Source organism: Globicephala melas, chromosome 5 (assembly GCF_963455315.2).
Source record: "Globicephala melas chromosome 5, mGloMel1.2, whole genome shotgun sequence".
NCBI lineage: Eukaryota > Metazoa > Chordata > Mammalia > Artiodactyla > Delphinidae > Globicephala > Globicephala melas.
In genome coordinates, this window is record NC_083318.1 from 132,775,187 (window position 1) to 132,799,385 (window position 24,199).

A 24,199-nucleotide genomic window follows, 5' to 3' on the forward strand; every position below is an offset into this window, starting at 1 on the left:
AGGCTTCCACTTTTGAAAGCAGCTTCAACAAGATCATGTAAAGCAAAATGCAAAGCAAACAATTTAAAGATAAATCAGATTAAACAATGGTGATCGGTGCTATTCTGAAAGAAGCTTGATGTGACAGGAACATCCTTCAGACCTCAGAAGATCAATGGGGGAAAAAAAAAAAGACAAACAAGAACTACATGGAAAGCAGAAGTTATGGCTGAACAGAAATTTACCTTTATTTAGATTCTGATTCTTCGAAGAGCATCAGTTGTTAAGTTTGGTTTAAGCCATGCTTAAATAAAATGCATACAAAATATGATTATTTATAGCTCTTTTGACTGGAAAGCAGAAAATTCTGTGTTCTGTTTCACCATATTTGCTAACTTTATTCTGATGCAAAACCTTCTAAATGCAAATCATTTTGAAAGTGAATAAAATAATCTCCAAGTGATCTACCCCTGCCCTTTTTATATATGAGCTCTGTGACGCTGCCTTCTTTTCAGTACATGTTCCTTTGTTGCCATTTGGCTTTCATGGCGATTGCGAGCTATAACCCATGGCAGTCAGTTTCAGAGTCCTCACTCCAGTGGGCATCTCGTTTCTCTGCCACAAGTTTGATGAATTGAAAGTGACTAGCATAAAGCTTGAGTTTATCACTGATGTCCACCCATTTCACTTTTCCAGCATCATCTCCAGCTTCTAAGGTAAGGTTATCCATTATCTCACCTGGTTACCAAAGAAAAAACATCATCAAGAAAAAGTAATTTATTCATTTCTTTTTCAGCATAATTCTGTATCTTCAAGTATTGCTACTATAATAACCTTAAATCATCATTATATTAAGTGGCCAAGTGAATTAAAAACTAGAATATTCCAAATTTCCCAAATGCCCCAATTTTAACTAAGTTCCTAAATTTTAAGTGACGGTACCAGTAAGAAAGCTTTTCTCTTTAAAAAGTAAAAATATTACCCTTCAAAAAAAAAAAGAGAAAAAAAATAAACATGAAAACTCACATCAAAATTCCAGAAGGATTACAGATTTAAATGTTAAAAAAAAATGAAAGAAAACAATTACTGATGACTCACTTTAGAGTCTTAAGGTAAGTGTACTTTTCCAAGTATGACACCAAACCAGGAACCATAAAATAAAATATTCAGTGGGGGGATGAGGTGGTGGTGGGATGACCTGGGAGATTGCGATTGACATGTATACACTAATATGTGTAAAATAGAGAATAAGAACCTGCTGTATAAAAAATAAATAAAATAAAATTCAAAAAATATTTAGAGTTATATTTATAAATACATATATATTTATTAAAATATTTATAATTATCAAAAATTAAAAAGAAATGCTTTCAATCACTGTTGGCAATCTAAATGGCACGTTTCTGTAGGACAATTTGGCAATGTTTTTCAAGAGCTTTTAAAAAGCAAATGCTCTTTGATGAGCATTCATTCAAAAAATATCAGAGTGCCTCTTATGCACCAGACTCTGTACTGGGGATACAATAAACAACCCAGCAATTCCACTTCAAAGGATTTATCCTAAGGAAATAAAAAGACAAGGCTACTGAAGTATTCAAGGCAACATTATTTATAACCAAAAAGAGAAAATGGGACATAACCGAACTTTCCATCTAGAGGGCACAGATTATTAAATAAATGATAAGACAGCTACACAATGCACTCCCATTAAAAGGGAAGCCATTCTATAAATACTGATATGGAAATATGTCCATAATATATTTTTAAGTGAAAATTCAAGTAACAAAACAGAATGTACAGTGTGAGCCCATTTTACTTTAAAAACAACTATATAAAATCTGGAAAAAGATAAATCAAAACGCTAACAGTGGTATCTTTGGGAAATGAAATAACTGGTGCTTTAAAATTTTTCCCACTTTATGTCACCTATTTTCTAAATAACTCATTATAAACACTGTATCCTTTAGCTTTGCAATGATTATCTTTAAAATAATAAAGCTGCTTCTTAAAAGAAAAGAATCAATTGAATATTTCAGCATAACAGGTTTCTAAATCCCAGTGCTAAAATGACAGCTCTTTGTGTATCTCACAGCAACTACAACATCCAATTTTCAATGGAGAACCAGAATTAAGAAGTAAACCTGAATCTAAAAGTTAAATTAAAATATCTGATTATCTAAATAACAGTGTCCTCTAACATGCTCTTTATCAGATCTAATAATGTCTGAAAAGCATCCTCCCCTTCTGGTCACCTAATAAATTACACAAAACAGAATTCTAAAAAGTTTAAAGTTTATAGTCTGACACATGAAGAGCTTGGAAATCATCACTCCTATCTTCACACACAAAAAATCTGAACAAACTGAAAATCAACAACTCTTTTTGGATCCATCAGAGAATTGAGGTCACAGGGCACAATGCCACCCTGAAAACTAGAGAGACAGGCAAATACAGAGAATCACAACTTACCGGGAACAGAATCCCACCTCTGGAGCTAACAAGTGGTAGAAACATTTAAAAGGTAACTGACTCATTTTTGGAAACTGATCTGTGAACTAGCTTGAGAGAGAAAATCTCCTGGAGGCACAGTCTTGGGGTGGGAGGGTCATATTTTTAGGAGTTTTACCTCAGGAATGCCACCAGGTTCTCAGAGTAAAGACAAGAAAAATCCCCACTTGCTTGCAGCAGGGAGAGGGGAAAAGTAACCATTCTGAAATTAGACAAAGCATTCTGCCCTTAAGGAAAATATTTCACCAGTCCTAACCAACCTGGGGGAAGGGAAATACCCAACTCTAGCCTCCTATCTCGCCTAAGGAGTGTGAGGGTAGAAGGAAGAAGCTGAGAAGCCGCAGTGAAGGTCACAGCCCAGGGGCCCAGGCTCACTGAAAAACTAAACCCTAATCACTGAGTTCTCCTATGATTCTCCTCCAAAAGCCCACAAACCCCCTCCAAATCCCACAGCAATAGGGATTCCATAAAATAACAAGGGAGTGTAACTGAAAGAATTGCGTGGCACAGACCTTATTTAAGTAGTCTCTAGAGAAACCCAAAGACAACAGAAGAGACAAAAACAAAAACACCAGAGGAAATTTTAGCCTCTGACACGTACAATTACAGCAGGTAAGTACAGCCTAACTCCTAGTCAACTAAACATAAGGCCTCACACTAAAGATCTATTTACCTCAGTCTCTTTTACTGGATACATCATGTTCACCTTTCAAAACAACTAGAAGGCATGCTACAAGGCAAAGAGCACAGTCTGAAGAGACAAAACATCAGAATGAGACTCAGATATAGCAGAGATTTGGAATTATCAGACCACAACTTTTTTTTTAAGTTCAGAGAGAAAATAAAACAGTGAAAACAGTGATTTGAACAACTCAAACACTATAGAATCAACCTCTAGTGGGTCAGTCATTGTTTTTTAACTCCAAAAATACGGAGCTAACAAATTTATCAGTACTTAAGTTGTAGAGACCTGCTTGTAAATTATATTTGCATACTTCTCCTTCTGAAATGTTTCTTTTAAGTTCTCAATACCAGGATGAATTATCCTAATACTTTGGTTAGAGTTGTTGTTTGGAAGTAATGAAATTGGTGCTGGGAGTTTTCCGAAGTTCAACAAGAATGTAAAAGTGACAGATCTTCTAGTTCCAGCCCATTTTGTAAGGAAAAAACTGAGTCCAAGAGAACATGTGATTTGCACAAGGTTATACTGAGACAGGAAGGGGACAGGGCAAAACCTTTAAAAGAATGACAACTTTAGGGCACATAATTTTAGTCTATAAATTTAACCTTAATTTTATATGCTACCAATGGATTAAAGGATATTAGTTACTGGTAACACTTTTAAAGCTTTCTTCTACATATTCTTTTAATATAAACAATCTGCTTTCATACAAATATTATCCTATAACCGGTAGTTGACTGACTTAAAATGCTAAAATAGTCCAGATTTAACTGTGCCCCAGTAGTCTGCTTCACTTAAATTGGATCCTCTAATTCAGTTAGCTTAAAAAACATAAGTAAGATTACCTGTTTCATCATGGTAATTCACAGCTTCTGTCTCCATCCATGCGTTATCAGTGTTCCGAGGATCATCAACATAACCTTTATATATCTATTTTTAAAAGGAGACAGACCAAAAAAAAAGTGCAGGGTGAACAGGAATGGGTAGAGAAGAGCATGCTACCTTCATTTGAACCAGAAATATCCTGTTGCAAACAATGCACGTTTAATTAACGTTAGTGAACTGTACACTTAAAAATGGTTAAGATGGCAAATGATATGTTACGTGCTTTTTATCACAAAAAAAAAGAAATGTAAATATTACAGGACCTTTAATGTAGCATTCCATACACTTGTTTTACATTTCCCAGGGAGGAAATTCCCTGATGGTCCAGTGGTTAGGACTCGGTGCTTTCACTGCCAGAGCTCAGTTCAATCCCTGGTCGGGGAACTAAGTTCCCACAAGCCGCACAGCTCAGCCAAGAAAAAGTCGATGTGAAAATGAAATTAAGGAATTAAGAAAACAGGGACTTCCCTGGTGGTGCAGTGGTTAAGGCTCCATGCTTCCAATGCAGGGGGCCCGGGTTCAATCCCTGGTCAGGGAACTAGATCCCACATGCATGCTGCAACTAAGAGTTCACATGCCACAACTAAGGAGCCCGTGAGCCGCAACTAAGACCCAGCGCAACCAAATAAATAAATTTTTCTTAAAAAAAGAAATTAAGAAAACAATTCCATTTACAATAGCATCAAAAGAATAAAATATTTTTAAAAATAAATAAATAAATCTCCCAGGGAACAGTATTCTCAAGAACATTTTGAGGCAGCTTTAAAATTCATAAAACCCTCAATACCTCAGACTCTAATTTCAGAATTTAAGAATAGTCATATTTGGGCCACATGATTTTTTTTAAGAGTCTATAAGTATTTTTCTGTTTTAATAACTTCTGTGATTATAGTTTCAGACATGCAAAGATAGATTCTTCTAGTTAGAAATCTATAAATAAGGTTAGTAAAGACTAATATTTAAGCTATTAATACATGAAAAGATTTGGATCCAGCCATCTACGACAAATGTGACCCGAAACCCAGACAGCATATTGATAGATAAATAATTAAGAAATCCTAATTCTAGAAAGAAAACAAAGCAATTCAAAGAAAAGCCAATAAAAAAGAAAAGAAAATCTACCCTCTTCCTTATTATTAGTGCACATATACCTTATAAAGTGATTTTTTTTAATCACAAAGGGTATGTAGACAAAACAGCCATGAGACTTAAATGGTTATGAACAAGAAAAACTCTGAACATAATTTTTAACATAATTTAAAATATATTATATACATATATATATACATATATATATATACATATATTTAAATATAAATGTCCTTTCAAAAAAGCTGAATTCATGCAAATTTTTTAAAAAAGAAAAGATTTTCCGTTAGATGGGTGAACTCAGTGTCACATTAGCTCACACCTAAAGAAAAATTAAGAGGAAAAAATGTATTATAGTAAATGATGTAACTGGCCTAAAGTTGGACTATAAAAATTTGAGTAGAAATCTATTTACAGTTAAGAGCTACAATTAATTTGTTTTTATGAACGTGTATTTCAAATATACAAGTATTTCACTTTATTCAGAAAATGATCAACCAGATTTCCAGGTGAACTTTAAGTAATTTTCATTAATCCCCAGGACTAAATCCTTCCTGGAAATCTTCATTTCTTACCACTAGATGTTCCTGGCTGAAGAGCTTGTGCAACTTTTCCTCTAATTCTCTCTTTTCAGCACCAGATTTCTGTAAGGAGTTGAGAGCTTCCTCACCAAATTCTCTTTTCAGTGTGGCACTAATCTTCTCTCCTGGATCCACCATCCCCTAAGAGTCACATTTTTGTTTAGAAAAAGTAATAAGCTTCAATTCAATCAATAGATATTTACTGAGTGATGCAGTGGACATATATTGCTCTATCTGCCCATAATCTTCTGTGATATGTTCTTCTCTAAATCATTTGTTTCTAGTAGAAGCAGCTTAGCAGCGTATCCCATATACTCAACCATAGTAATTAGTCCAAAGTTAGCCTACGGTCAACTGAGCCAGTCAGACTCCTTTCCTGGTATCTTCCAAAGTCAAGCTATGGAAGGAAGGGATGCAGGCAAGAAAGAATACAGCAAATTGATACTTTCCCCATTGGTCATTCCATTCCAGCCAAACTGACCTCCTCAGTGTTCCTAGGATATGCCAGACATATCCCAACCTTAAGGCCTTTGTACCTGCTATGACTTCTGCCCAAGATGCTTTCCCCAGATATCCATCCACATGGTTCAGTCGTTCACCTCCTTCAGATCTTTACTCAAATGTCGCCTTCTCAGGAGACCTTCTCTAACCACCCTATTGAAAATTGCAAACTCTCAAACACTTCCTAATCCCCTTCCTTGCTTTAGTTTTTTTCTTAATATTGATATTTATCACCTTCTAACATTACAGTAACTTGTTCATGTTATATTATCTGTCTCCCTCAGTGGAGTGTGAGCTCCAGGAAGACAAGGATGTTTGTTTATGTTGCTCTGCTGTATCCTCAATGTCTAAAATATTAGCTGACAAAAGGCAGATGCTCAAAATATACTGAGTAGATCAACGACTCTCAAAATTATATTAACGACAACAGTTCCCTGACTGATCAGAATTTCAAATGACAATAAAAATATAAGATCCTGTGATGATATCATTGTATTTTGCATTTAGCACTGAGTGGAGTTTGACTATTTGGCTCTTATAATTAGCCTAAGCTTTTGTCACAGTCAGCTACAACCTTTATTTTCATTCCATTTTACCCGACAAAGAAAAACAGCCATTCCTGCAGATAGGAGAATGTGTATACAAAGAGCCATCCTCTCATCAAACTATCTCCATTTCACAATATGGCATAAAATATAAAACCCACTACTGAACACATACACATTTTTAAAAGCCCCTTGAAATATACTACTGACATGAACTCAGTAGAAGTATACTCTTCCTGATGATATTATGAAAACTCAAAAAACTACAAGGAACAGTAATAGTGTTATCTTTTTAAAAATACTAAAAATCTTACCTTGGGCTTGGAGTAGGTGTTGAGTTCTGAGATGAAACCCAATATTAGTGAGTACCTACTATACCAGGTGCTTTATATGCTATCTCTAATAATCCTGTGAAATATATGATTATTTTTAAAACGAAGGTCTGAACTCCATATCACTAGCTCAAAGTGCAAAGGTCAAAACACAAGCCCGGGTCTAACTCCAAAGTCCATGTTCTTTCCCAAAGGTCTTAGAATTAGACTCAGATTCTAACAGCTTTGTTGTATTATCCTACATTTGTCATTGACAATGATACTTCATTGCAAAAGAATCACTGGGGAGGAATGGAGAATAGATGAAGTAGAAAAGATCCATACACAATAACCTTGTAGTAAATAAAGCCACTAAAAAGAACTTACAACACTGATTTGACTTAATTTTAATGCTTACCCCTGGGATGGCCCATTCTCCACAGTCTTTCCTTTTTATTGCAACAAACTGTAAGATGTTTTTCCCAGAAATGGGATGGGTAATTTTATTTCCACTTCTGTCCCTTTTCCACCTATAACAGTAATGTAAGGTCATAACTGATTTAGAACAAAGACCAAGGTTCTATTTCAAGCTTAAGACAAAGCTATAAAGATATATTTTTCTTTATAACAGAGTATATATAAATTTACCTCAAATCAGCTAGTTTTGTAAAGAAATATTGTTTTGTATTAAAAATATTCTTTATTTAGCACTGTTACAAACCAAGACAAATGTCTACTTTCCATAAAGGATATTATAGTCTCCATAATAAAAATTCAAGATATAAACAGTTTTTACTACTTAAAGTAAGATTTATCAAAAAAAATTAAAAGCAGAACAGAATTTAAAAGAAGGGTCATAGGGTGGGATAGGGAGGGTGGGAGGGAGGGAGACGTAAGAGGGAAGAGATATGGGAACATATGTATATGTATAACTGATTCACTTTGTTATAAAGCAGAAACTAACACACCATTGTAAAGCAATAATACTCCAATAAAGATGTAAAAAAAAAAAAGAAGGGTCATAAAAGTTTTTTTTTTTTAATCCAAGGATCCTTTTTAAGAATTTTAAGTAGTGAAAAAGATCTGTAATATTTGCTTTTAACAGTTTGCCCTGCGTTTTCAGAAAAGCAGATTATATGATACAGGTTCAGCTGGTCTCAAGAAAAGTGCTTCTCAATCTTTATCCCCGCTTTTGATAAAAGAAGTCTCACACTATCCTTTAATTTAATTTTATATCTCAAATTGAATTGCATTTTTTTAAAGCATCGAGGCGACATTAATTTCAGAATGTGCTTTTTCTAACCACAGCCTCCTTCACAAAGATGTTGATAAATCTCCCCTTCTCCTTCCCTACACCCACCACATCTACTTCCTCCTGCCGAATTTTAAGAATAGTTTTAATAGTCCCTTAGGCAAAGATAAAGATTTTGAACTTCCAGTACTAAACCAAAAAAGAAAGCCTATGATCTAATCATCACTACGCATGAGACTCAATAAAATATACTAGTTTAGAAGACCTAAATAGACATTTCTCCAAAGAAGATATACAGATTGCCAACAAACACATGATACGATGCTCAACATCACTAATCATGAGAGAAGTGCAAATCAAAATTACAATGAGGTATCACCTCACACCGGTCAGAATGGCCATCATCAAAAAATCTACAAACAATAAATGCTGGAGAGGGTGTGGAGAAAAGGGAACCCTCTTGCACTGTTGGTGGGAATGTAAATTGATACAGCCACTATGGAGAACAGTAAGGAGGTTCCTTAAAAAACTAAAAATAGAACTAACTTATGACCCAGCAATTCCACTACTGGGCATATACCCTGAGAAAACCATAATTCAAAAAGAGTTATGTACCAAAATGTTCAATGCAGCTCTATTTACAATAGCCAGGACATCGAAGCAACCTAAGCGTCCATGGACAGATGAATGGATAAAGATGTGGCACATATATACAATGGAATATTACTCAGCCATAAAGAGAAACGAAATTGAGTTATTTGTAGTGAGGTGGATGGACCCAGAGTCTGTCATACAGAGTGAAGTAAGTCAGAAAGAGAAAAACAAATACCATATGCTAACACATATATATGGAATGTAAAAAAAAAAAAAAAAAAAAGTAGTTCTGCCGAACCTAGGGGCAGGACAGATATAAAGATGCAGACGTAGAGAATGGACTTGAGGACACGGGGAGGGGTAAGGGTAAGCTGGGACGAAGTGAGAGAGTGGCATTGACATATATACATTACCAAATGTAAAACAGATAGCTGGTGGGAAGCAGCTGCATAGCACAGGGAGATCAGCTCAGTGCTTTGTGACCACCTAGAGCAGAGGGAGAGGGAGGGTGGGAGGCAGACGCAAGAGGGAGGGGATATGGGGATATATGTATACGTATAGCTGATTCACTTTGTTATACAGCAGAAACTAAAACAACATTGTAAAGCAGTTATACTCCAAAAAAGATGTTAAAAAAATTTTTGTGAATATAGTAGTTTAGATATGAGTGCCCAGATTTCTTTATATTGTGGCTGAATACCATATCTAACCCATAATTCCCCCCCCAAAGAGTTCATAGTCTAGCAGTGGAGCTAGACATGTATGTGAATAAACTACAAGAGTGACAGCTTGATGAGTACAGTAAATAGAAATGAAAGAATAATTGGTATAAGAAGACAACATCTGTTTTTAAGGATGCCAGAGACAGGAAACAAAGTTATAAAATAAAATAATGTATTCAAGAAACTGAAAGTATATGTGGCAACATAAGCATCAGTGAGGGAAAGATAGATGGTGAGGCTGGAGAAGTATGCAAAGAATTCATCAAATTCATCTGCTTAGAGAGCCAGAGAATATTTTAAGAATATATTTAAGAATTTTTTAAGCAGGGAAAAAGCCATTAGCAATTTGTATTTTAGAAAGCTCACTCACTTTGACAAAAGTTTGGAAGTTGGTTTGGAGGGAAGCAAGACTGGAGGCAAGAAAACCAGCCAGAAGACTGTTACCATGGTCCAGGTACAAGACGATGAGCACAGGACTGAAGGTAGAGACAGCGAACATGGAGAAAAGACAGATTTTACCTTTACTTTTTTCTTTTTTAGCCTTTACTTTTTAAAAGTCATTTATATAGCACTTATTATGGACCTGATACTGTTGTGCTTTAATGTATTTATCCACTTAAGCCTCAAAACCAGCCTATAAAGTAGCTGTATTATTGTGTTTATTTACAGATGTGGAAAATGAGGCGCAGAGAAGTAGATAACTTGCCTGAGGTTGCAGAGGAAAAAAGTTGTGTAAACCAAGATTTGAACCCAGGCAATCTGGTTCCAGAATCTGCACTCTTAATCACTATACTATTTTACTTAAATTAAACAAACAGAATTTACACTAATTAGGTAAGAGGAGGGATAAGGTGGCAACTGATGGCTCTGTCCACTCAGAAACGTTTACTAGCACCTACTACACCTCATGTGCAAGGAGCTGGGAAAACGAAGACTAACACAGAGCCTCTGCTGCTCAGGCAGCCAGCCAGCCGGCCAGTCATGGCTAGAGCCCTGGGAAGAGAAGCTGAATACAGAGAGATGCTGCTGGGCAAAAAGGCAGGACCATGCAGATGATGAAAAGCTTGCATATCACATTTACATTCTCAGATTTTATCCTCAATGGACTCATTTAAGGATTTTAAACAGAGTAGTTTCTTGTTATGTTTCTGTTAGTACCAAATACATTGTCACTAAATTTAAAACAAAATTTCTTGATACAACAGAAATAATATATCATTTTAACTAGTGAACCTCATTAACATTTATTAAATGCTAATGATATTCCTATGTATGATTCATATTCCCTCCCTACTTCTGATGGTCCACACCTTCCTGTTTCTAACCGAACAGGAAAGAAAATCATACCGCCATTAACTTTTTTTTTTTTTGCGGTACGCGGGCCTCTCACTGCTGTGGCCTCTCCTGTTACAGTCTGTATTTATCCAATTACTCAGCTCTTTGCTACTGAAGTGTGTTTTAGTTCTTACCTGGTTATGATGGGATCTGCAGCATGATTGGGGCCCCATCGCCCCAAAAGCCCCCGGCCAACCAGTCCTGTCCGTCCTGCAGGATTTCTGGGAAAAAAACCCCATAAAATCAATTGAATGTGCTCATCTTTTTTAACACAACTTGATATGGCCCAAAACAAGGTAGTAAGAGCAATAAGAAGGAAATAATATCTCTACACAAATCGAGTAGCACTATTACATATTTGACACTCAAAGTACAGATTTCCTTATAGTGTTATTTAACTCTTCTTTCGTGCTTGTCTTAAGTTTTGGGCTTGATCCAGGAGGAGGATCTCATTTCTATAGTTGTTCTACAATATAAGAATTTGTTTCAGTTTTCACCTATACTTCAAAATTCAAACTAGAATCTTACTGGACTCAAATCTGGAAGAATGAAATGCTCTGCACCTAATCATCGTCTACCTCTGCGACAGCAATGCTTTATCACTGAGGACACCCACACTTCACTTTCTCAACATCCTCTCTTCCCATTCCACTCTCCTACAACCTATCTCACTCAAATAGTTTTGGTTACATTTTAAAGTCCACTTTTTCACAGTGGGTTCTACTAGATTTTTATTATCAGTAATAGATATTTTGTAGCATATAATGAGATAGAAGTATTTAATATTTCAAGATTTCAAATATACCAAATTCAATTTTTTATAACAATTTTATAAAAATGCCAACTACTATTTAACCTAATGCCACACCCGATGTTCAAAAGTCTGTCAGATAAACATAGCAACACTCATGCCTGAGTGATTTTCTTCCAGTTTCTTCCAATATTCCTTAAATGTTCAACTTCCATTATGTAAAATCAAATGCCCTAATCTGCAATCTTACCTATTTAATGTTATATCTTTGATCCTCCCAGTATGTGAAAGTAAATAAACAACCTGTCAAATTTTCTTTTTCAGCCATCTCTTTTTATTCTGGTCTTCCCTGTGACTTTTATTAAAGTTGAGTGAATCTTTATATTGTTTTATACTAGACTTAGAAATATTTCAGCAAGACTTGCAAATAAGAACAGAAAGACAAGACACCTGGCCAGGTGATGATAATTCTACTTTTCAAATTCAGGAGGAGGGGCAGGGTGGTCAGCAGCTATGTTTTATTCCATGTAACCATACACCCCTGAATACAAAGGATCAAAGACAATATTAAGAGAGATAATGTTAGTTTTTATAGATGACCAAGCCTGTTACTTATAAACTAGAAGCTGTAGAAAAGACACATAGATTATCCTATAGCCTGAGCAGCAGAGAAACTTGTTTGCAGAGAAAGAAAACCAAAGGCAACATATAAAGAAAAGCAGACATAAAGCAGAGAGACAGTTCTAATGGATTTCCAACTCCACCCTTACCTAAAGTTAGCTGCATTTCTGCTCTGGGCTTGAGATGATCCTATAGCCCTGTGGTAAACTTCACTTTTTCACTCAAGCAAGCTACAGTTGGTTTCCATTAGTCAGAAAGTCTTGACTAAAACAACAGGCTATCTTGCCTTTGCTGACTATCCTTTTATATATGTGCATGTCTTTTAATATATTTTACCCAGAAAAGAATCTGAGGAGTAAGTCAAATGCAAGGAGAGTTTGACTTGAAAAGGTTCAATAACATAGAAAGGCGAGTAAGTAATGAACAAAGAAAAAATTTAGCAAGAAAGACCAGGCTGGGGTGAGAGGAGCTCTACTATCTCCAAGTCTTAGAAGAACTAAAATTATTTTAGTTTTTGCAACATTTTTACGAGGTAATAAGCATGAATACCAAATCTGTGATCCTTTCTTTGTTTTATTTGAGGCATGCTAATTTTTACATTTCTTCCTAACTTGTATAACGTCTTCTTAAGGAAAATGGAAAATTTTGGAGTTGTGTAGAAAAATCATTTTTAGAAGTACAAAAAGAGGGACTTCCCTGGCAGTCCAGTGGTTAAGACTCTGTGCTTCCACTGCAGGGGGCACAGGTTAGATCCCTGGTCGGGGAACTAACATTCCACATCCCACTCACATGCTGTGCAGCTCGGCCAAAAAAAAATTAAAAATAAAAAAAGTACAAAAAGATACGTGATGTTAAATTGTTGGGTTATTTTTATTTTTACTCTTATATATTTGGACAAATTCTTACTTTAAGGTAGTATCTCATTTTATAAATAACTACTGAAATACAGTTTTTAATCCTTTCCTTCTCTGTTAATCTATTCAATTACAGTTGACCCTTGATCAATGCTCCCGTATAAACTTATAGTCGGCCCTCTGTATACACGGTCCCCCTGTATCCGTGGTTCCACATCCAGGGATTCAACCACACTCAGACGGTGTAATTCTGTAATATTTACTATTGAAAAAAAATCCATGTATAAGTGGGTCTGTGTAGTTCAACCCCTGTTTTGTTCAAGAGTCAGCTGTAATTATTTCTACTTCAAGGTAAGGTTACAAGAAGATGCATTCAAACCCTGTCTCTACCACTTACTCACTGTGTGCAAACAACTTAACATTCTCTCTCCTTACCTGTAAATGGAACTAAAAATATCCACCCGCAGGGTTATTGTGGTGATTTAATTAGATCACATACATAAATTCTTCCATACAATGTCTGGTATATACAAGCACTCAATAAACATTAATTATATTGATAAAATAAAATGTATATTTTAAGGCAGGACAAGAAAATTTAAACATAAAATTTTCTGTGTCCATCTGGGCCTCCACCCTCCTTCCTTAATGTGCAGTGTGCATCTGCACTGCACATTAACCAGACCTCCTCAAAGATGGGAGTGCCTGCTTGACCATAAAAATCCACTTTTTCCCCCTTTATTCTGACACTAGCAATGTAGCTTCTTAAAAGAACGGCATTCTCTCCCAACTCTGAAAGATGGCATGGCGACTTGCTGCTTGCTTTGCATGTGCTCACCTGGACTATGTATCTTCGGTGAACTTTATGTGAAATATCGGTATGTCATTTTAGTGTACAATCCTTCATCTCGAAAATGTATATGACTGTATCTTCGAACAGGCGGAACAGTTCTCAGAGCTTTCTGAGAGTCTGTCTTCCGGGTTATAATCCTCAGTTCGTTTGAATAAAATTCCCTTCATTCTTCTTACCTTGATTGTTAATTGAATTTTCGTTGACAGTATTTTCTACCTTTTAAAGACCCATTATTGTAAGATGTCCCATCCCCAGTACCTACCTAGGTCTTCCATTTTCTATCTCATACAGGCCATTCTGGCTCTTTCTCTCAACATGCCCATCCTTTTCATTAAACTTCGGCGAAAAGCTGCTTTCACTGTAATGAGAATACCAATGCAAAATAAGAAATAATGACCCAATACTACCAACAGCTTAATAATGCCAGTCAGTTATTTATAAAAGCAGTATCCTTGAAACTAAATTTTTTAGTTACAACTTTAGTTAGCTTTCATTTACAAATTCATCAACTCCTTCAAAACAGTTTCTGGAAAAAGAAGATCTGTTTAACCAAAACACCTTGTAAGACAAGGATATGTGTTGTAACCCCTCTGGGAAGGACTAACGGCAGACACACTGGAGCTCCTCCCACATACTACAAGAAAGTCTATGTTACTATTAGCAAAGTGGAATTGGCCGTGGGCACAATATGGCAATTAATGGTTCCTATAGTTCTAAAATAAGATTCCTTCTGATATTTTGTCGTTTCTACTGTTTCAAAGTAATTTTAATTTCTTCAAATGTACACTGATTAATACTTTGATCAAAGTAAACCCACAAAACATGAATTCACCCACAAACTTCATAATAACCATGATGTAGATTAAAATAGATGTAATATGCTGGAAGTGTTCCAGATCTGATCTGGACATAGCTCTGGATTACAGAGTTATATACATATAAAATCTTACTGAGCTACCCCTGCATACTTAAGAAATGTATACTTTACTGCATGTATGTCATACTCAAAAAAGAATTTTTAAAGCTATAAATAAACTACTTTCCTCCCCATTATGAAATTGCTGACATAGTTGCACTGACAGTGAATATTTATATAGCACTGGACAGTTCACGGGCAGCTCTGACATAAGTTTCACTTTTTTTCTTGCTTGAATTCCAATAAGCAAGAGAATAGATACATTTGTGCTCTGTTTTGGAAATAATTTCCAACTTGAATGATCCAGACATTTTCTCAAGACTTCTAACCATTCTTCCATTGAACGCACATGTAAAAATAATTAAATGGTAAAAATCATGAAATTATAAAACCAGACTTAAAATGCTCTTGGGACTCTAGAAATGCACCATTATATGTGGAATCTAAAAAAAAAATGGTACAAATGAACTTATTTACAAAACAGAAATAGAGTCACAGATGTAGAAAACAAACTTACGGTTACCAGGGGGGAAAGGAGGCAGGGGGATAAATTGGGAGACTGGGATTGACATATACACACCACTATATATAAAATAGGTAACTAATAAGGACCTACTGTATAACACAGGGAACTCTACTCAATACTCTGTAATGACCTATATGGGAAAAGAATCTAAAAAAGAGTGGATACATGTACATGTATAACTGATTCACTTTCCTGTACACCTGAAATTAACACAACATTGTAAATAACTATACTTCAGTAAAAATTTTAAAAATAAAAGAAAAGAAACTAAATAAATATTGAACACTAGTTAATGAAATACTTGTTGAAGTATATAGGGGGAGATGTACTGATACACCAAAAAAACAAGATGGGGTCTTCCCTGGTGGCGCAGTGGTTGAGAGTCCGCCTGCCGATGCAGGGGACACGGGTTCATGCCCCGGTCTGGGAAGATCCCACATGCCACGGAGCGGCTGGGCCCGTGAGCCATGGCCGCTGAGCCTGCGCGTCCAGAGCCTGTGCTCCACAACAGGAGGGGCCACAACGGTGAGAGGCCCACGTACCACAAAAAAAAAAAAAAAAAAAAAAAAGAAAGGAGGAGGGATAGATGGATATATATGAGATAAAATAAGTATAATAAAATGTTGATAAAAGAATCAAAGTGGTGGATTTATGAGTGTTCCCCATAAAGTTCTTTCAAATTTTCTGTATGTTAGAAATGTTTCATAATAAAATTTTAGATAAATAAAGGGAGCCATCTTCTGGGGGAAAAAAAGCGTGACTCTAGTTATAATTGAAGCATTAACGCTAGTAATAAAGCTTGATTTAGATAGTGACACAAATTTAACTTTTAAAACACAAACTGAACGAAAAATAAGAAGATGTATTGTCTTCCTCTGTTTACACTGTATAGCACCCCTGCCAACATCATTAATTTTAATTGTACATAATGTGTATGTATATGTGTAAACATGTACATCCTCTAAAATGAGGGAAATGGAACTCATTTACAACTAATAATTTCTCCACAAGTTAGCTTCTTGATTAATTAATAATCCAAGTACTATCACAAACACACCTTTGGATTAAATAAGGAAACTGTGGGTAGAAATCAAGTCACAGCAATAAGTGACCTGGTAAAGTTTAACAACCTAATGAACTAATACGGATCAATCCAACTAGCAAAAGTTCTTATTTAACTGACTAAATAAGGCCTTGAGAGGACTATCATTTATAATAAATTTACCTATTAAATCAAACTTATAAAATGTCCCAAAACTAGGGCAGCAGTTTAGCAGAGTAGTTAAGGGCATGAAATCTGAAGTCAGACTGAGCTCAAATTCAAGCTATACCATCTACTAGCTACATGACCGACCATATGCAAAGGACAAACTTTCTGTGCTTCCATTTTTTGTGTGTGTTTATTTCTCTATAAAGTAGAAATAACAACCCTGTCTGCCTTCCAGAATAGTTATAAGAATAAAATAAAATAATAGTTATAAAACATTTAGTACAGTGCCTAGCTCACAGTTAGCACATTTTACAACTCTATCATTATATTTATCAAAAGAAACATAAATATAAAACATGAATCAACACAGCACTTCTCTGAATTTAGTCAAAACATTTTTGCTTGACTTTTTTTTTCCTCTTTCTCTCTCCGTTTTCTATCCCTTTTCTATCTTCTCACACTGGTCTAATTTTATCATCATCCTGTTCTTAGTAATCTGGAAGAAGTTTCTGAAAAATATTCACTATTCAAATACAAGTCTAGCTATGTTGGAAAATAACCACAAAAGGTGTTATTGATAACCCAAACAAAAGAAATAAAAACAGAGACCACCACTTGTCATTTCATAAAGTAAAAAACTCCACAACAAAATAGATTTACCTATTTGGAAAGATCACCATAAAACCCCCAAAAGAATAAACAAAAATGAACTGAATAGCTTTGGCAAGAATTCAAGCAAATGGGAGCGACTTCCCTGGTGGTCCAGTGAGTAAGACTCCGTGCTACCAATGCAGGGGGCCTGGGTTCAATCCCTGGTCGGGGAACTAGATCCCACATGCATGCCGCAACTAAGAAGCCCACCTGCCACAACTAAGAGCCCGTATGCCGCAACTAAGAGCCCATGTGCCACAACTAAGACCTGGCAGAGCCAAAATAAATAAATGAATAAATATTTAAAAAAAAGAATTCAAGCAAATATGGAAACTGAGTTATAATAAAGTCAAGCACTGGATAAAAACTATTTTTCAACCATAAAATGATAATTTACAAATACAACCATTACCTTCTCCAAAAGTCTTACACCCGGCTAACACCAACTAATTTACTCACCTGATCTGAGGATCTGCCCACCGAGGTCCAGCCAAGACAGAGACTGCAGTGTATTCCACAGGATTATAGTCTTGCCACTCAACAAGCCAGCCTACCTTTTCATTAGGAACCTGGCTGCGTTGAACTTTTGAACCTGGGTAAGGAGATGTCCGAGCCTTGTTGTGGGAATTCTCTTTGGTACCATCAGAACCAGACATCATGTTGGAGTTAAGATGAAATCCACAGGATGAAAATGAGTTACTGGGAGGAAAAAGAAAAATGTTTTATATAAGTACAAAATTAATTAATTAAAGAACCTAATTCACAGACCACAAAATAGAACTTTTCAAAGACTTAAAAATCAGAAAATTCTAATTTGATGCATATTAGTGTAAAGATCCAACATCTGTGAGAGGTTATTTTCAAATATAAAAATATTGCTAGGGGGCTTCCCTGGTGGCGCAGTGGTTGAGAATCTGCCTGCCAATGCGGGGACATGGGTTTGAGCCCTGGTCTGGGAAAATCCCACATGCTGCGGAGCAACTAAGCCCGTGCACCACAGCTACTGAGCCTGCGCATCTGGAGCCTGTGCTCTGCAACAAGAGAAGACCGCGATAGTGAGGCCCGTGCACCGCGATGAAGAGTGGCCCCCGCTCAACGCAACTAGAGAAAGCCCTCGCACAGAAACTAAGACCCAACACAGCCAAAAATAAATAAATAAATAAATAAATTTAAAAAGATATATATATATATTGTTAGGGACTTCCCTGGTGGTCCAGTGGCCAAGACACTGTACTCTCAATGCACTGGGCGTGGGTTCAATCCCTGGTTGGGGAACTAGATCCCACATGCATGCTGCAGCTAAGAAGCCTGCATGCCACAACTAAGAAGCCTGAATGCCTCAACTAAAGATCCTGCATGCCACAACTAAGATCCCACACACAGCAACAAAGATCCCGAGTGCTGCAACTAAGTCCCTGTGCAGCCAAAATAAATAAATAATTTTTTTTTTAAATATTGCTAAATCTTAATTGAAACCTACTCACTGAATTTATTTTCATTGAGAAAAAGGGACAGAAGTTTACTTTTGTTAGCACAAATGTTGCGGAAGATAAGTTTGTTATAAAAATTCAACCACAAAAACAAATGTAAAGGAAGACTCTTAGGTCTACACGAAGGAATCAATTTTATAAAATAGTTTACGGTCTAACATACATGTGTAAAAAATGTATGGCAAAAATAGCACAAAAGAATAACAGGAAATGGAAATATACTGTTGTAGGATTCTTACATTATACACAAAGTAATGTAATATTACTTGAAGTCAGACTGTGATAAATGTACAAATTATAAACTTTAGAGTAAAATAAGAGGTGTAGAGCTGAAATAACTAGATAGTATATACAAAAAAAGAGAAAACAAAAAACTGAACCTTTACCTCACAGCCTACACAAAAATTTTTCATTTCTCTTCCTAAGAATTTAAATGCCTTCTCATTATTCTTAGAGATTAAAATTCCTAATGACCCTAAATTAGGATATTTAATATGATAAAGGGGATTCTGAGAACATGGTAAACTGATGACAGCTCTATTCCCCTGCTCTCACAATACTGTAACAATTTGCCCTTCCTGAGACAAATGGTGGATGGGACAAACACCAACTTTATGGGGTGGTGAAATAAGTCAAATTCATGTGCCTCTTGATATCATATAGTGAGAAGCACAGAGCAATCATTTCTGAGGTATTCCCTACAAGAATATATGACCTGAGTCTAGACATGAGGAAATATATAACACACCCACATTAAAGGATAACTTACAGAATAAAGGTCCATACTCTTTAAATCACTAAGGTCATGAAAGATAAATGTCCAGATAGAGACATGAAAACTAAGTGCAATCAATGATGAATATACTTATATCCTTCAACTCAGTAATTTCATTCCTGGTAATCTATCCCATAAAAATGAAATAACCAGGCTTCCCTGGTGGCGCAGTGGTTGAGAGTCCGCCTGCCGATGCAGGGGACGCGGGTTCGTGCCCTGGTCCAGGAAGATCCCACATGCCGCGGAGCGGCTGGGCCCGTGAGCCATAGCCGCTGGGCCTGCGCGTCCGGAGCCTGTGCTCCGCAACGGGAGAGGCCGCAACGGTGAGAGGCCCGCGTACCGCAAAAAAACAAAACAAAACAAAAAAACAACCCAATTTAAAAAAATGGGTGGAGGATCCGAATATTTTTCCAAAGAAGACACAGAAATGGCCAACAGAACATGAAAATATGTTCAACACTGCTAATCATCATGGAAATGCAAATCAAACCCACAATGAGATATCACCTTACACCTGTCAGAATGGCTATTATCAAAAAGACAACAAATAACAAGTGTTGGTGAGGATGCGGAGAAAAGGGAACGCTTGTGCGCTGCTAATAGGAATGTAAATTGGTGCAGCCACTACGGAAAACAATATGGAGATTCCTCAAAAAAATTAAAAATAGAACTACCATATGATCCAGCAATTCCACTCCAGGGTATTTATCTGAAGAAACCAAAAACACTAATTAGAAAAGATACACACACCCCCATTTTCACAGCAGTATTATTTATAATAGCCAAGATATGGAAGCAGCCTAAGTGCCCATCAAAAGATGGATAAAGATGTCTCTCTCTCTCTCTCTCACACACATACACACACACACACACACACACACACACACACACACACACACACAGTGGAATATTACTCAGCTATAAAAAAGGAATGAAATCTTTCCATTTGTGACAACACGGTTGGACTCAGAGTATTATGCTAAGTGAAGTGTCACACAGAGAAAAGAGAAAGACAAATACTGTCTTTCATAAGTGGAATCTAAAACACAAAACAAATAAACAAACATAACAAAACAGAAACAGAGTCATAGATGCATAGAACAAACAAGTGGTTGCCAGACGAGAGGGTGGTAGGGGGAGGAAAGAAGTGGAAAAGGGAGAAGATTAATTGAGGTACAAACTTCCAGGTACAAAATAAATGAGTCACGAGTATGAAATGTAAGATGTGGGGAATAACTATGTTATCTTTGTATGGTGACATAAGGTAACTAGACTTACTCTGGTTATCAAGTTAAAATGTATGGAAATATCAAATCACTATGTTCTGTAACAGGAACTAACATAGTGTGGTAGGTCAATCATACTTCAAAGACAAACTCACAGAAAAAGCGATCAGATTTGTGGTAACAAGGCGGGGGGGCGGGGCTAGAGGGCAAACTGGATGAAGGTGGTCAGAAGGTACACACAACTTCCAGTCATAAGACAAAAACGTACTTGGGATATAATGTACAACATGATAAATATAATTAACACTGCTATATGTTATATAAATATATGAGAGTGGTTAAGAGAGTAAATCCTAAAGTTCTCATCACAAGGAGAATTTTTTTTCTATTTCTTTAATTTTGTATTTATCTGTGATGATGGATGTTCACTAAACATGTTGTGACAATCATTTCATGATATATTTCAAATATTTATGCTGTACACATTAATCTTATACAGTACTGTATATCCATTTTATCTCAATAAAACTGAAGGGAAGTATTATGAAAATAAATTTTATATTATAGGTATATAAGTATATAGATTTGGTTATAACCTAAGTCTTCAAACAAGGAATTAATCAAATTTGTTTTTATTATATTTCTATTACATTTTATTTATAACTACATTATTCAGCAAACTTCACTTTTATACCTTCACAGTCAAATCAGAGGGGATAATTTTAGCAAAAGTATTAGAAGCCTTCATCAAAATTTCCCCAAGACCTCCCTTACTCCTTTGATATTCAAACCATTCTTGCTTGAAACACTATCTTTCCATTGGTTTTGTCAACTTTTTTTTTTTAACAAGAGCATTATGTCTTTTATTTTCCATGTCCCTGTCCCTGTGTGAATCGAGGAAAGGATACTACCTGCCTTTTTTTTTTTGAATAGACTTTATTTTTTAAAGCAGTTTCAGGTTCACAGCAAAACTGTGCAGAAAACACAGAGCTCCCATGTACCCCCAGTCTCCCCACCACACACACATAAAGCACCCCCCATACCAACATGCCCCACCAGAGAGTTACATTGGAAATAAGTGGGCCCAAATGTCCTAAGTGAGCAGTGGGACGTAACCATGGAAATCAGCCCTCCTCCCTCCCTACCCTACAAACAAAAAGTCGGTATTAGTTGTTTGTCCCCAGGATAAAACCAAAATTTAAAGAAAATGAAGGACTAGAATCTCTATTGTGAATTAGGTATTAGAGAACACAGCAGAAATTTAGGCTTAATATCTCCGTAATTCACACTGAGGAAATAAAGTTAGGGCAGCTATGTTCAGCAGGGAAGCTGCTACACAAGTGTAAAGTCCGGAACGGGAAGGGGGAGGTTTCCAGCCAGTCCACCTGCTGCCACCTGCTCACACACCCTCAGCCGAAACCGTCAGGTCTAGGTGCACTGGTACCTGGGGGCAATATTCAGTCAGTGCTCCTGTTTACAGAAAATAATGCCTATTATCTACATTAATCAAAATATAAATAACTAGCATCCGCCAGATGTTTGAGAAAAAAACAAGGAAAAGGGACCAAAAAGGAACAGAACCAGTGACCCAGAAGGGTCAGACAATTCAGGAAACAGAAAATCATTTTTATTCTAATTATCATTTTTACAGATTCAAAGGACTTTTATAGCAGTCTGCTGTCCTGTGCATTGTCATCTCTTCTATTGAATCGTAAATTTTGACAAGAACTTTTTCCCCCTAATTGCTCTCTTTAATATCCTTTTCTTATTTTATGGCTATAAAAGTCCTTTCAATTTGTAAAAGAAGATAAATTTGAGGAAAATCTCTAAGAACTTCATACAAACAGACAAACCAATGGAAAATTAAAGAAAAAGAGAAACAGAGGCACTACCCAGAAAGTCCAAAAGCTATCACTGGAGTTCCGGGGGTGGGGAAAAAGGACAGGAGAGAAGAAAAAATGGGGGAAAAAACAAATAGAAGAAAATTTCCTCGTGCCGAAAGTAAACATGACATGAGAAGCAAAAATATAAATAAACAAGAAACAAACAAACAAAAACTCCTAGAGGCAGCCTCATAAAACTTGTTTATTACTCCGCGCCTACCATGGGCATGGTACCTAGGACATCGTGTTTAGAAACCAGAAGAAGAGAGGAATAAAAGGAGGAGGCAGCGTGAGCTACCATAAATGCCTGGATTTATCCAAGGCAAATTTTTTTAAAAAGGTAACTAATAAATATATTATCTACACTGAAATGGAGAAGTGGAGGAAAGCAATGACGACTTATATTTTTCCTTTTACAGCATTTATACGGTTAGCATCTTTAAACTACGTGCATGTGCTAATTTTAACAATAATGTTTTAAGTATTAACCAAAAAAAAACACCAAAAAAACAAAAAAATGGCACGGAACAACACCACACCCAAACATGTGCTATTTAAACTCTCTGGGGACAAGAATGTTAGTGACTCATGGACGATGGCAAAGTTCGAGTATCATAAGAAAGGTCACTACCGCTTGTTTTTCTCAAAAGGCAGGTAAAACATTTTAGAGCCTTTTAAAAAACGTGTATATGGCCGTAAAGAGCTGGGACCCAAGCAAAGCCTACTGAAGCCGCCCGACCAGAAGCTGCTTCCCCCTCACAACACAAGGACTCGGGACAAGAAGCCAGAACTAGAAGAGGGAATACCTGCACGCCGCGATGCTGCAACGGCCCAACGACTTGAGAGTCACTGAGGCCAAGGCCACAGAGAGAGACACGGTGGCTAAAGTCTTCCCCAGGAAGCGTCCGGCCATCAGCAGCCCGCGGGAAGATGTGCGGAGCGGGGTCGCTGTTAGCTTGGGCCGCAGCCTCCGGCCTCCCCACACCCCTGGGCCCCGGGTATCCAGCAGGCACTAGGACCGGGCGGCCCTCGGGTTCCGGAGCGGGAGCAGCCAGTTTTATCTCATCAACACACAGGGGACCAAACGCCCTCCCCAAGCAACGGCCCAGCTCGACACGCCGCCCAGGGGACGCCCAAGCGGCCAGCGCCAGCAGACGGGAAAAGAGCCAACCGGGCCGTGACGTCCCCGGTGCGCGACGGCACTTTACGACAGCGCCGCAAAGCGAAGACGGCGCAGGCTTCGTAGAGCCGGCTTCGCTCAGCTTGTCGTCCTTGCTGAGCTGTGTTTGGGACCGGGTTAGGGAGGCTGCTGGGCAAGCGCTGAGAAAGCCGGAAAGTGAAAGGAGCCGAAGAATTGGAAAGGGAAAGAAAGAAAGAGGGTTGAGAGAAGTGTGTCGTCCTGGCTGTTCCGGCAGGAAGGGGTTACAGGCGGCTGATGTAGTGAGCCACGCGTGTCCCA

The 24,199-nt window shown here is 37.0% G+C and overlaps 1 protein-coding gene across 2 annotated transcripts; it reads right to left on the reverse strand.

Moving 5' to 3' along the window:
- Positions 1-202: 202 nt before the first annotated feature.
- On the reverse strand, positions 203-23,923 carry NUDT9 (nudix hydrolase 9). Of its 2 annotated transcripts, XM_060299835.1 has the most exons (9): positions 23,547-23,923; positions 17,826-18,065; positions 14,326-14,421; positions 11,119-11,205; positions 7,500-7,611; positions 5,719-5,865; positions 4,015-4,099; positions 3,161-3,238; positions 585-717 (listed from the first exon to the last, which is right to left on the reverse strand). In XM_060299835.1, exons 1-8 carry the CDS (start codon positions 23,651-23,653, stop codon positions 3,162-3,164), a joined length of 951 nt encoding a protein of 316 aa, XP_060155818.1. In that variant the 5' UTR covers positions 23,654-23,923; the 3' UTR covers positions 585-717; position 3,161. The 2 variants fall into 2 exon arrangements, with proteins under 2 accessions (XP_030721572.1, XP_060155818.1); XM_030865712.2 differs by lacking the exon at positions 3,161-3,238 and having other exon boundaries at positions 203-717.
- Positions 23,924-24,199: the final 276 nt, after the last annotated feature.

What these genes read in the sequence shown, in the direction of transcription:
- NUDT9 (XM_030865712.2), bottom strand. Translation starts at nt 23,653, where the DNA reads ATGGCCGGACGCTTCCTGGGGAAGACTTTAGCCACCGTGTCTCTCTCT. An exon ending in TGCAGCATCGCGGCGTGCAG is followed by an intron (nt 18,066 to 23,546) that starts GTATTCCCTCTT and finishes TTTTCCTCCCAG; the next exon opens with TAACTCATTTTCATCCTGTG. An exon ending in GAATTACCATGATGAAACAG is followed by an intron (nt 718 to 4,014) that starts GTAATCTTACTT and finishes TTTGGTAACCAG; the next exon opens with GTGAGATAATGGATAACCTT.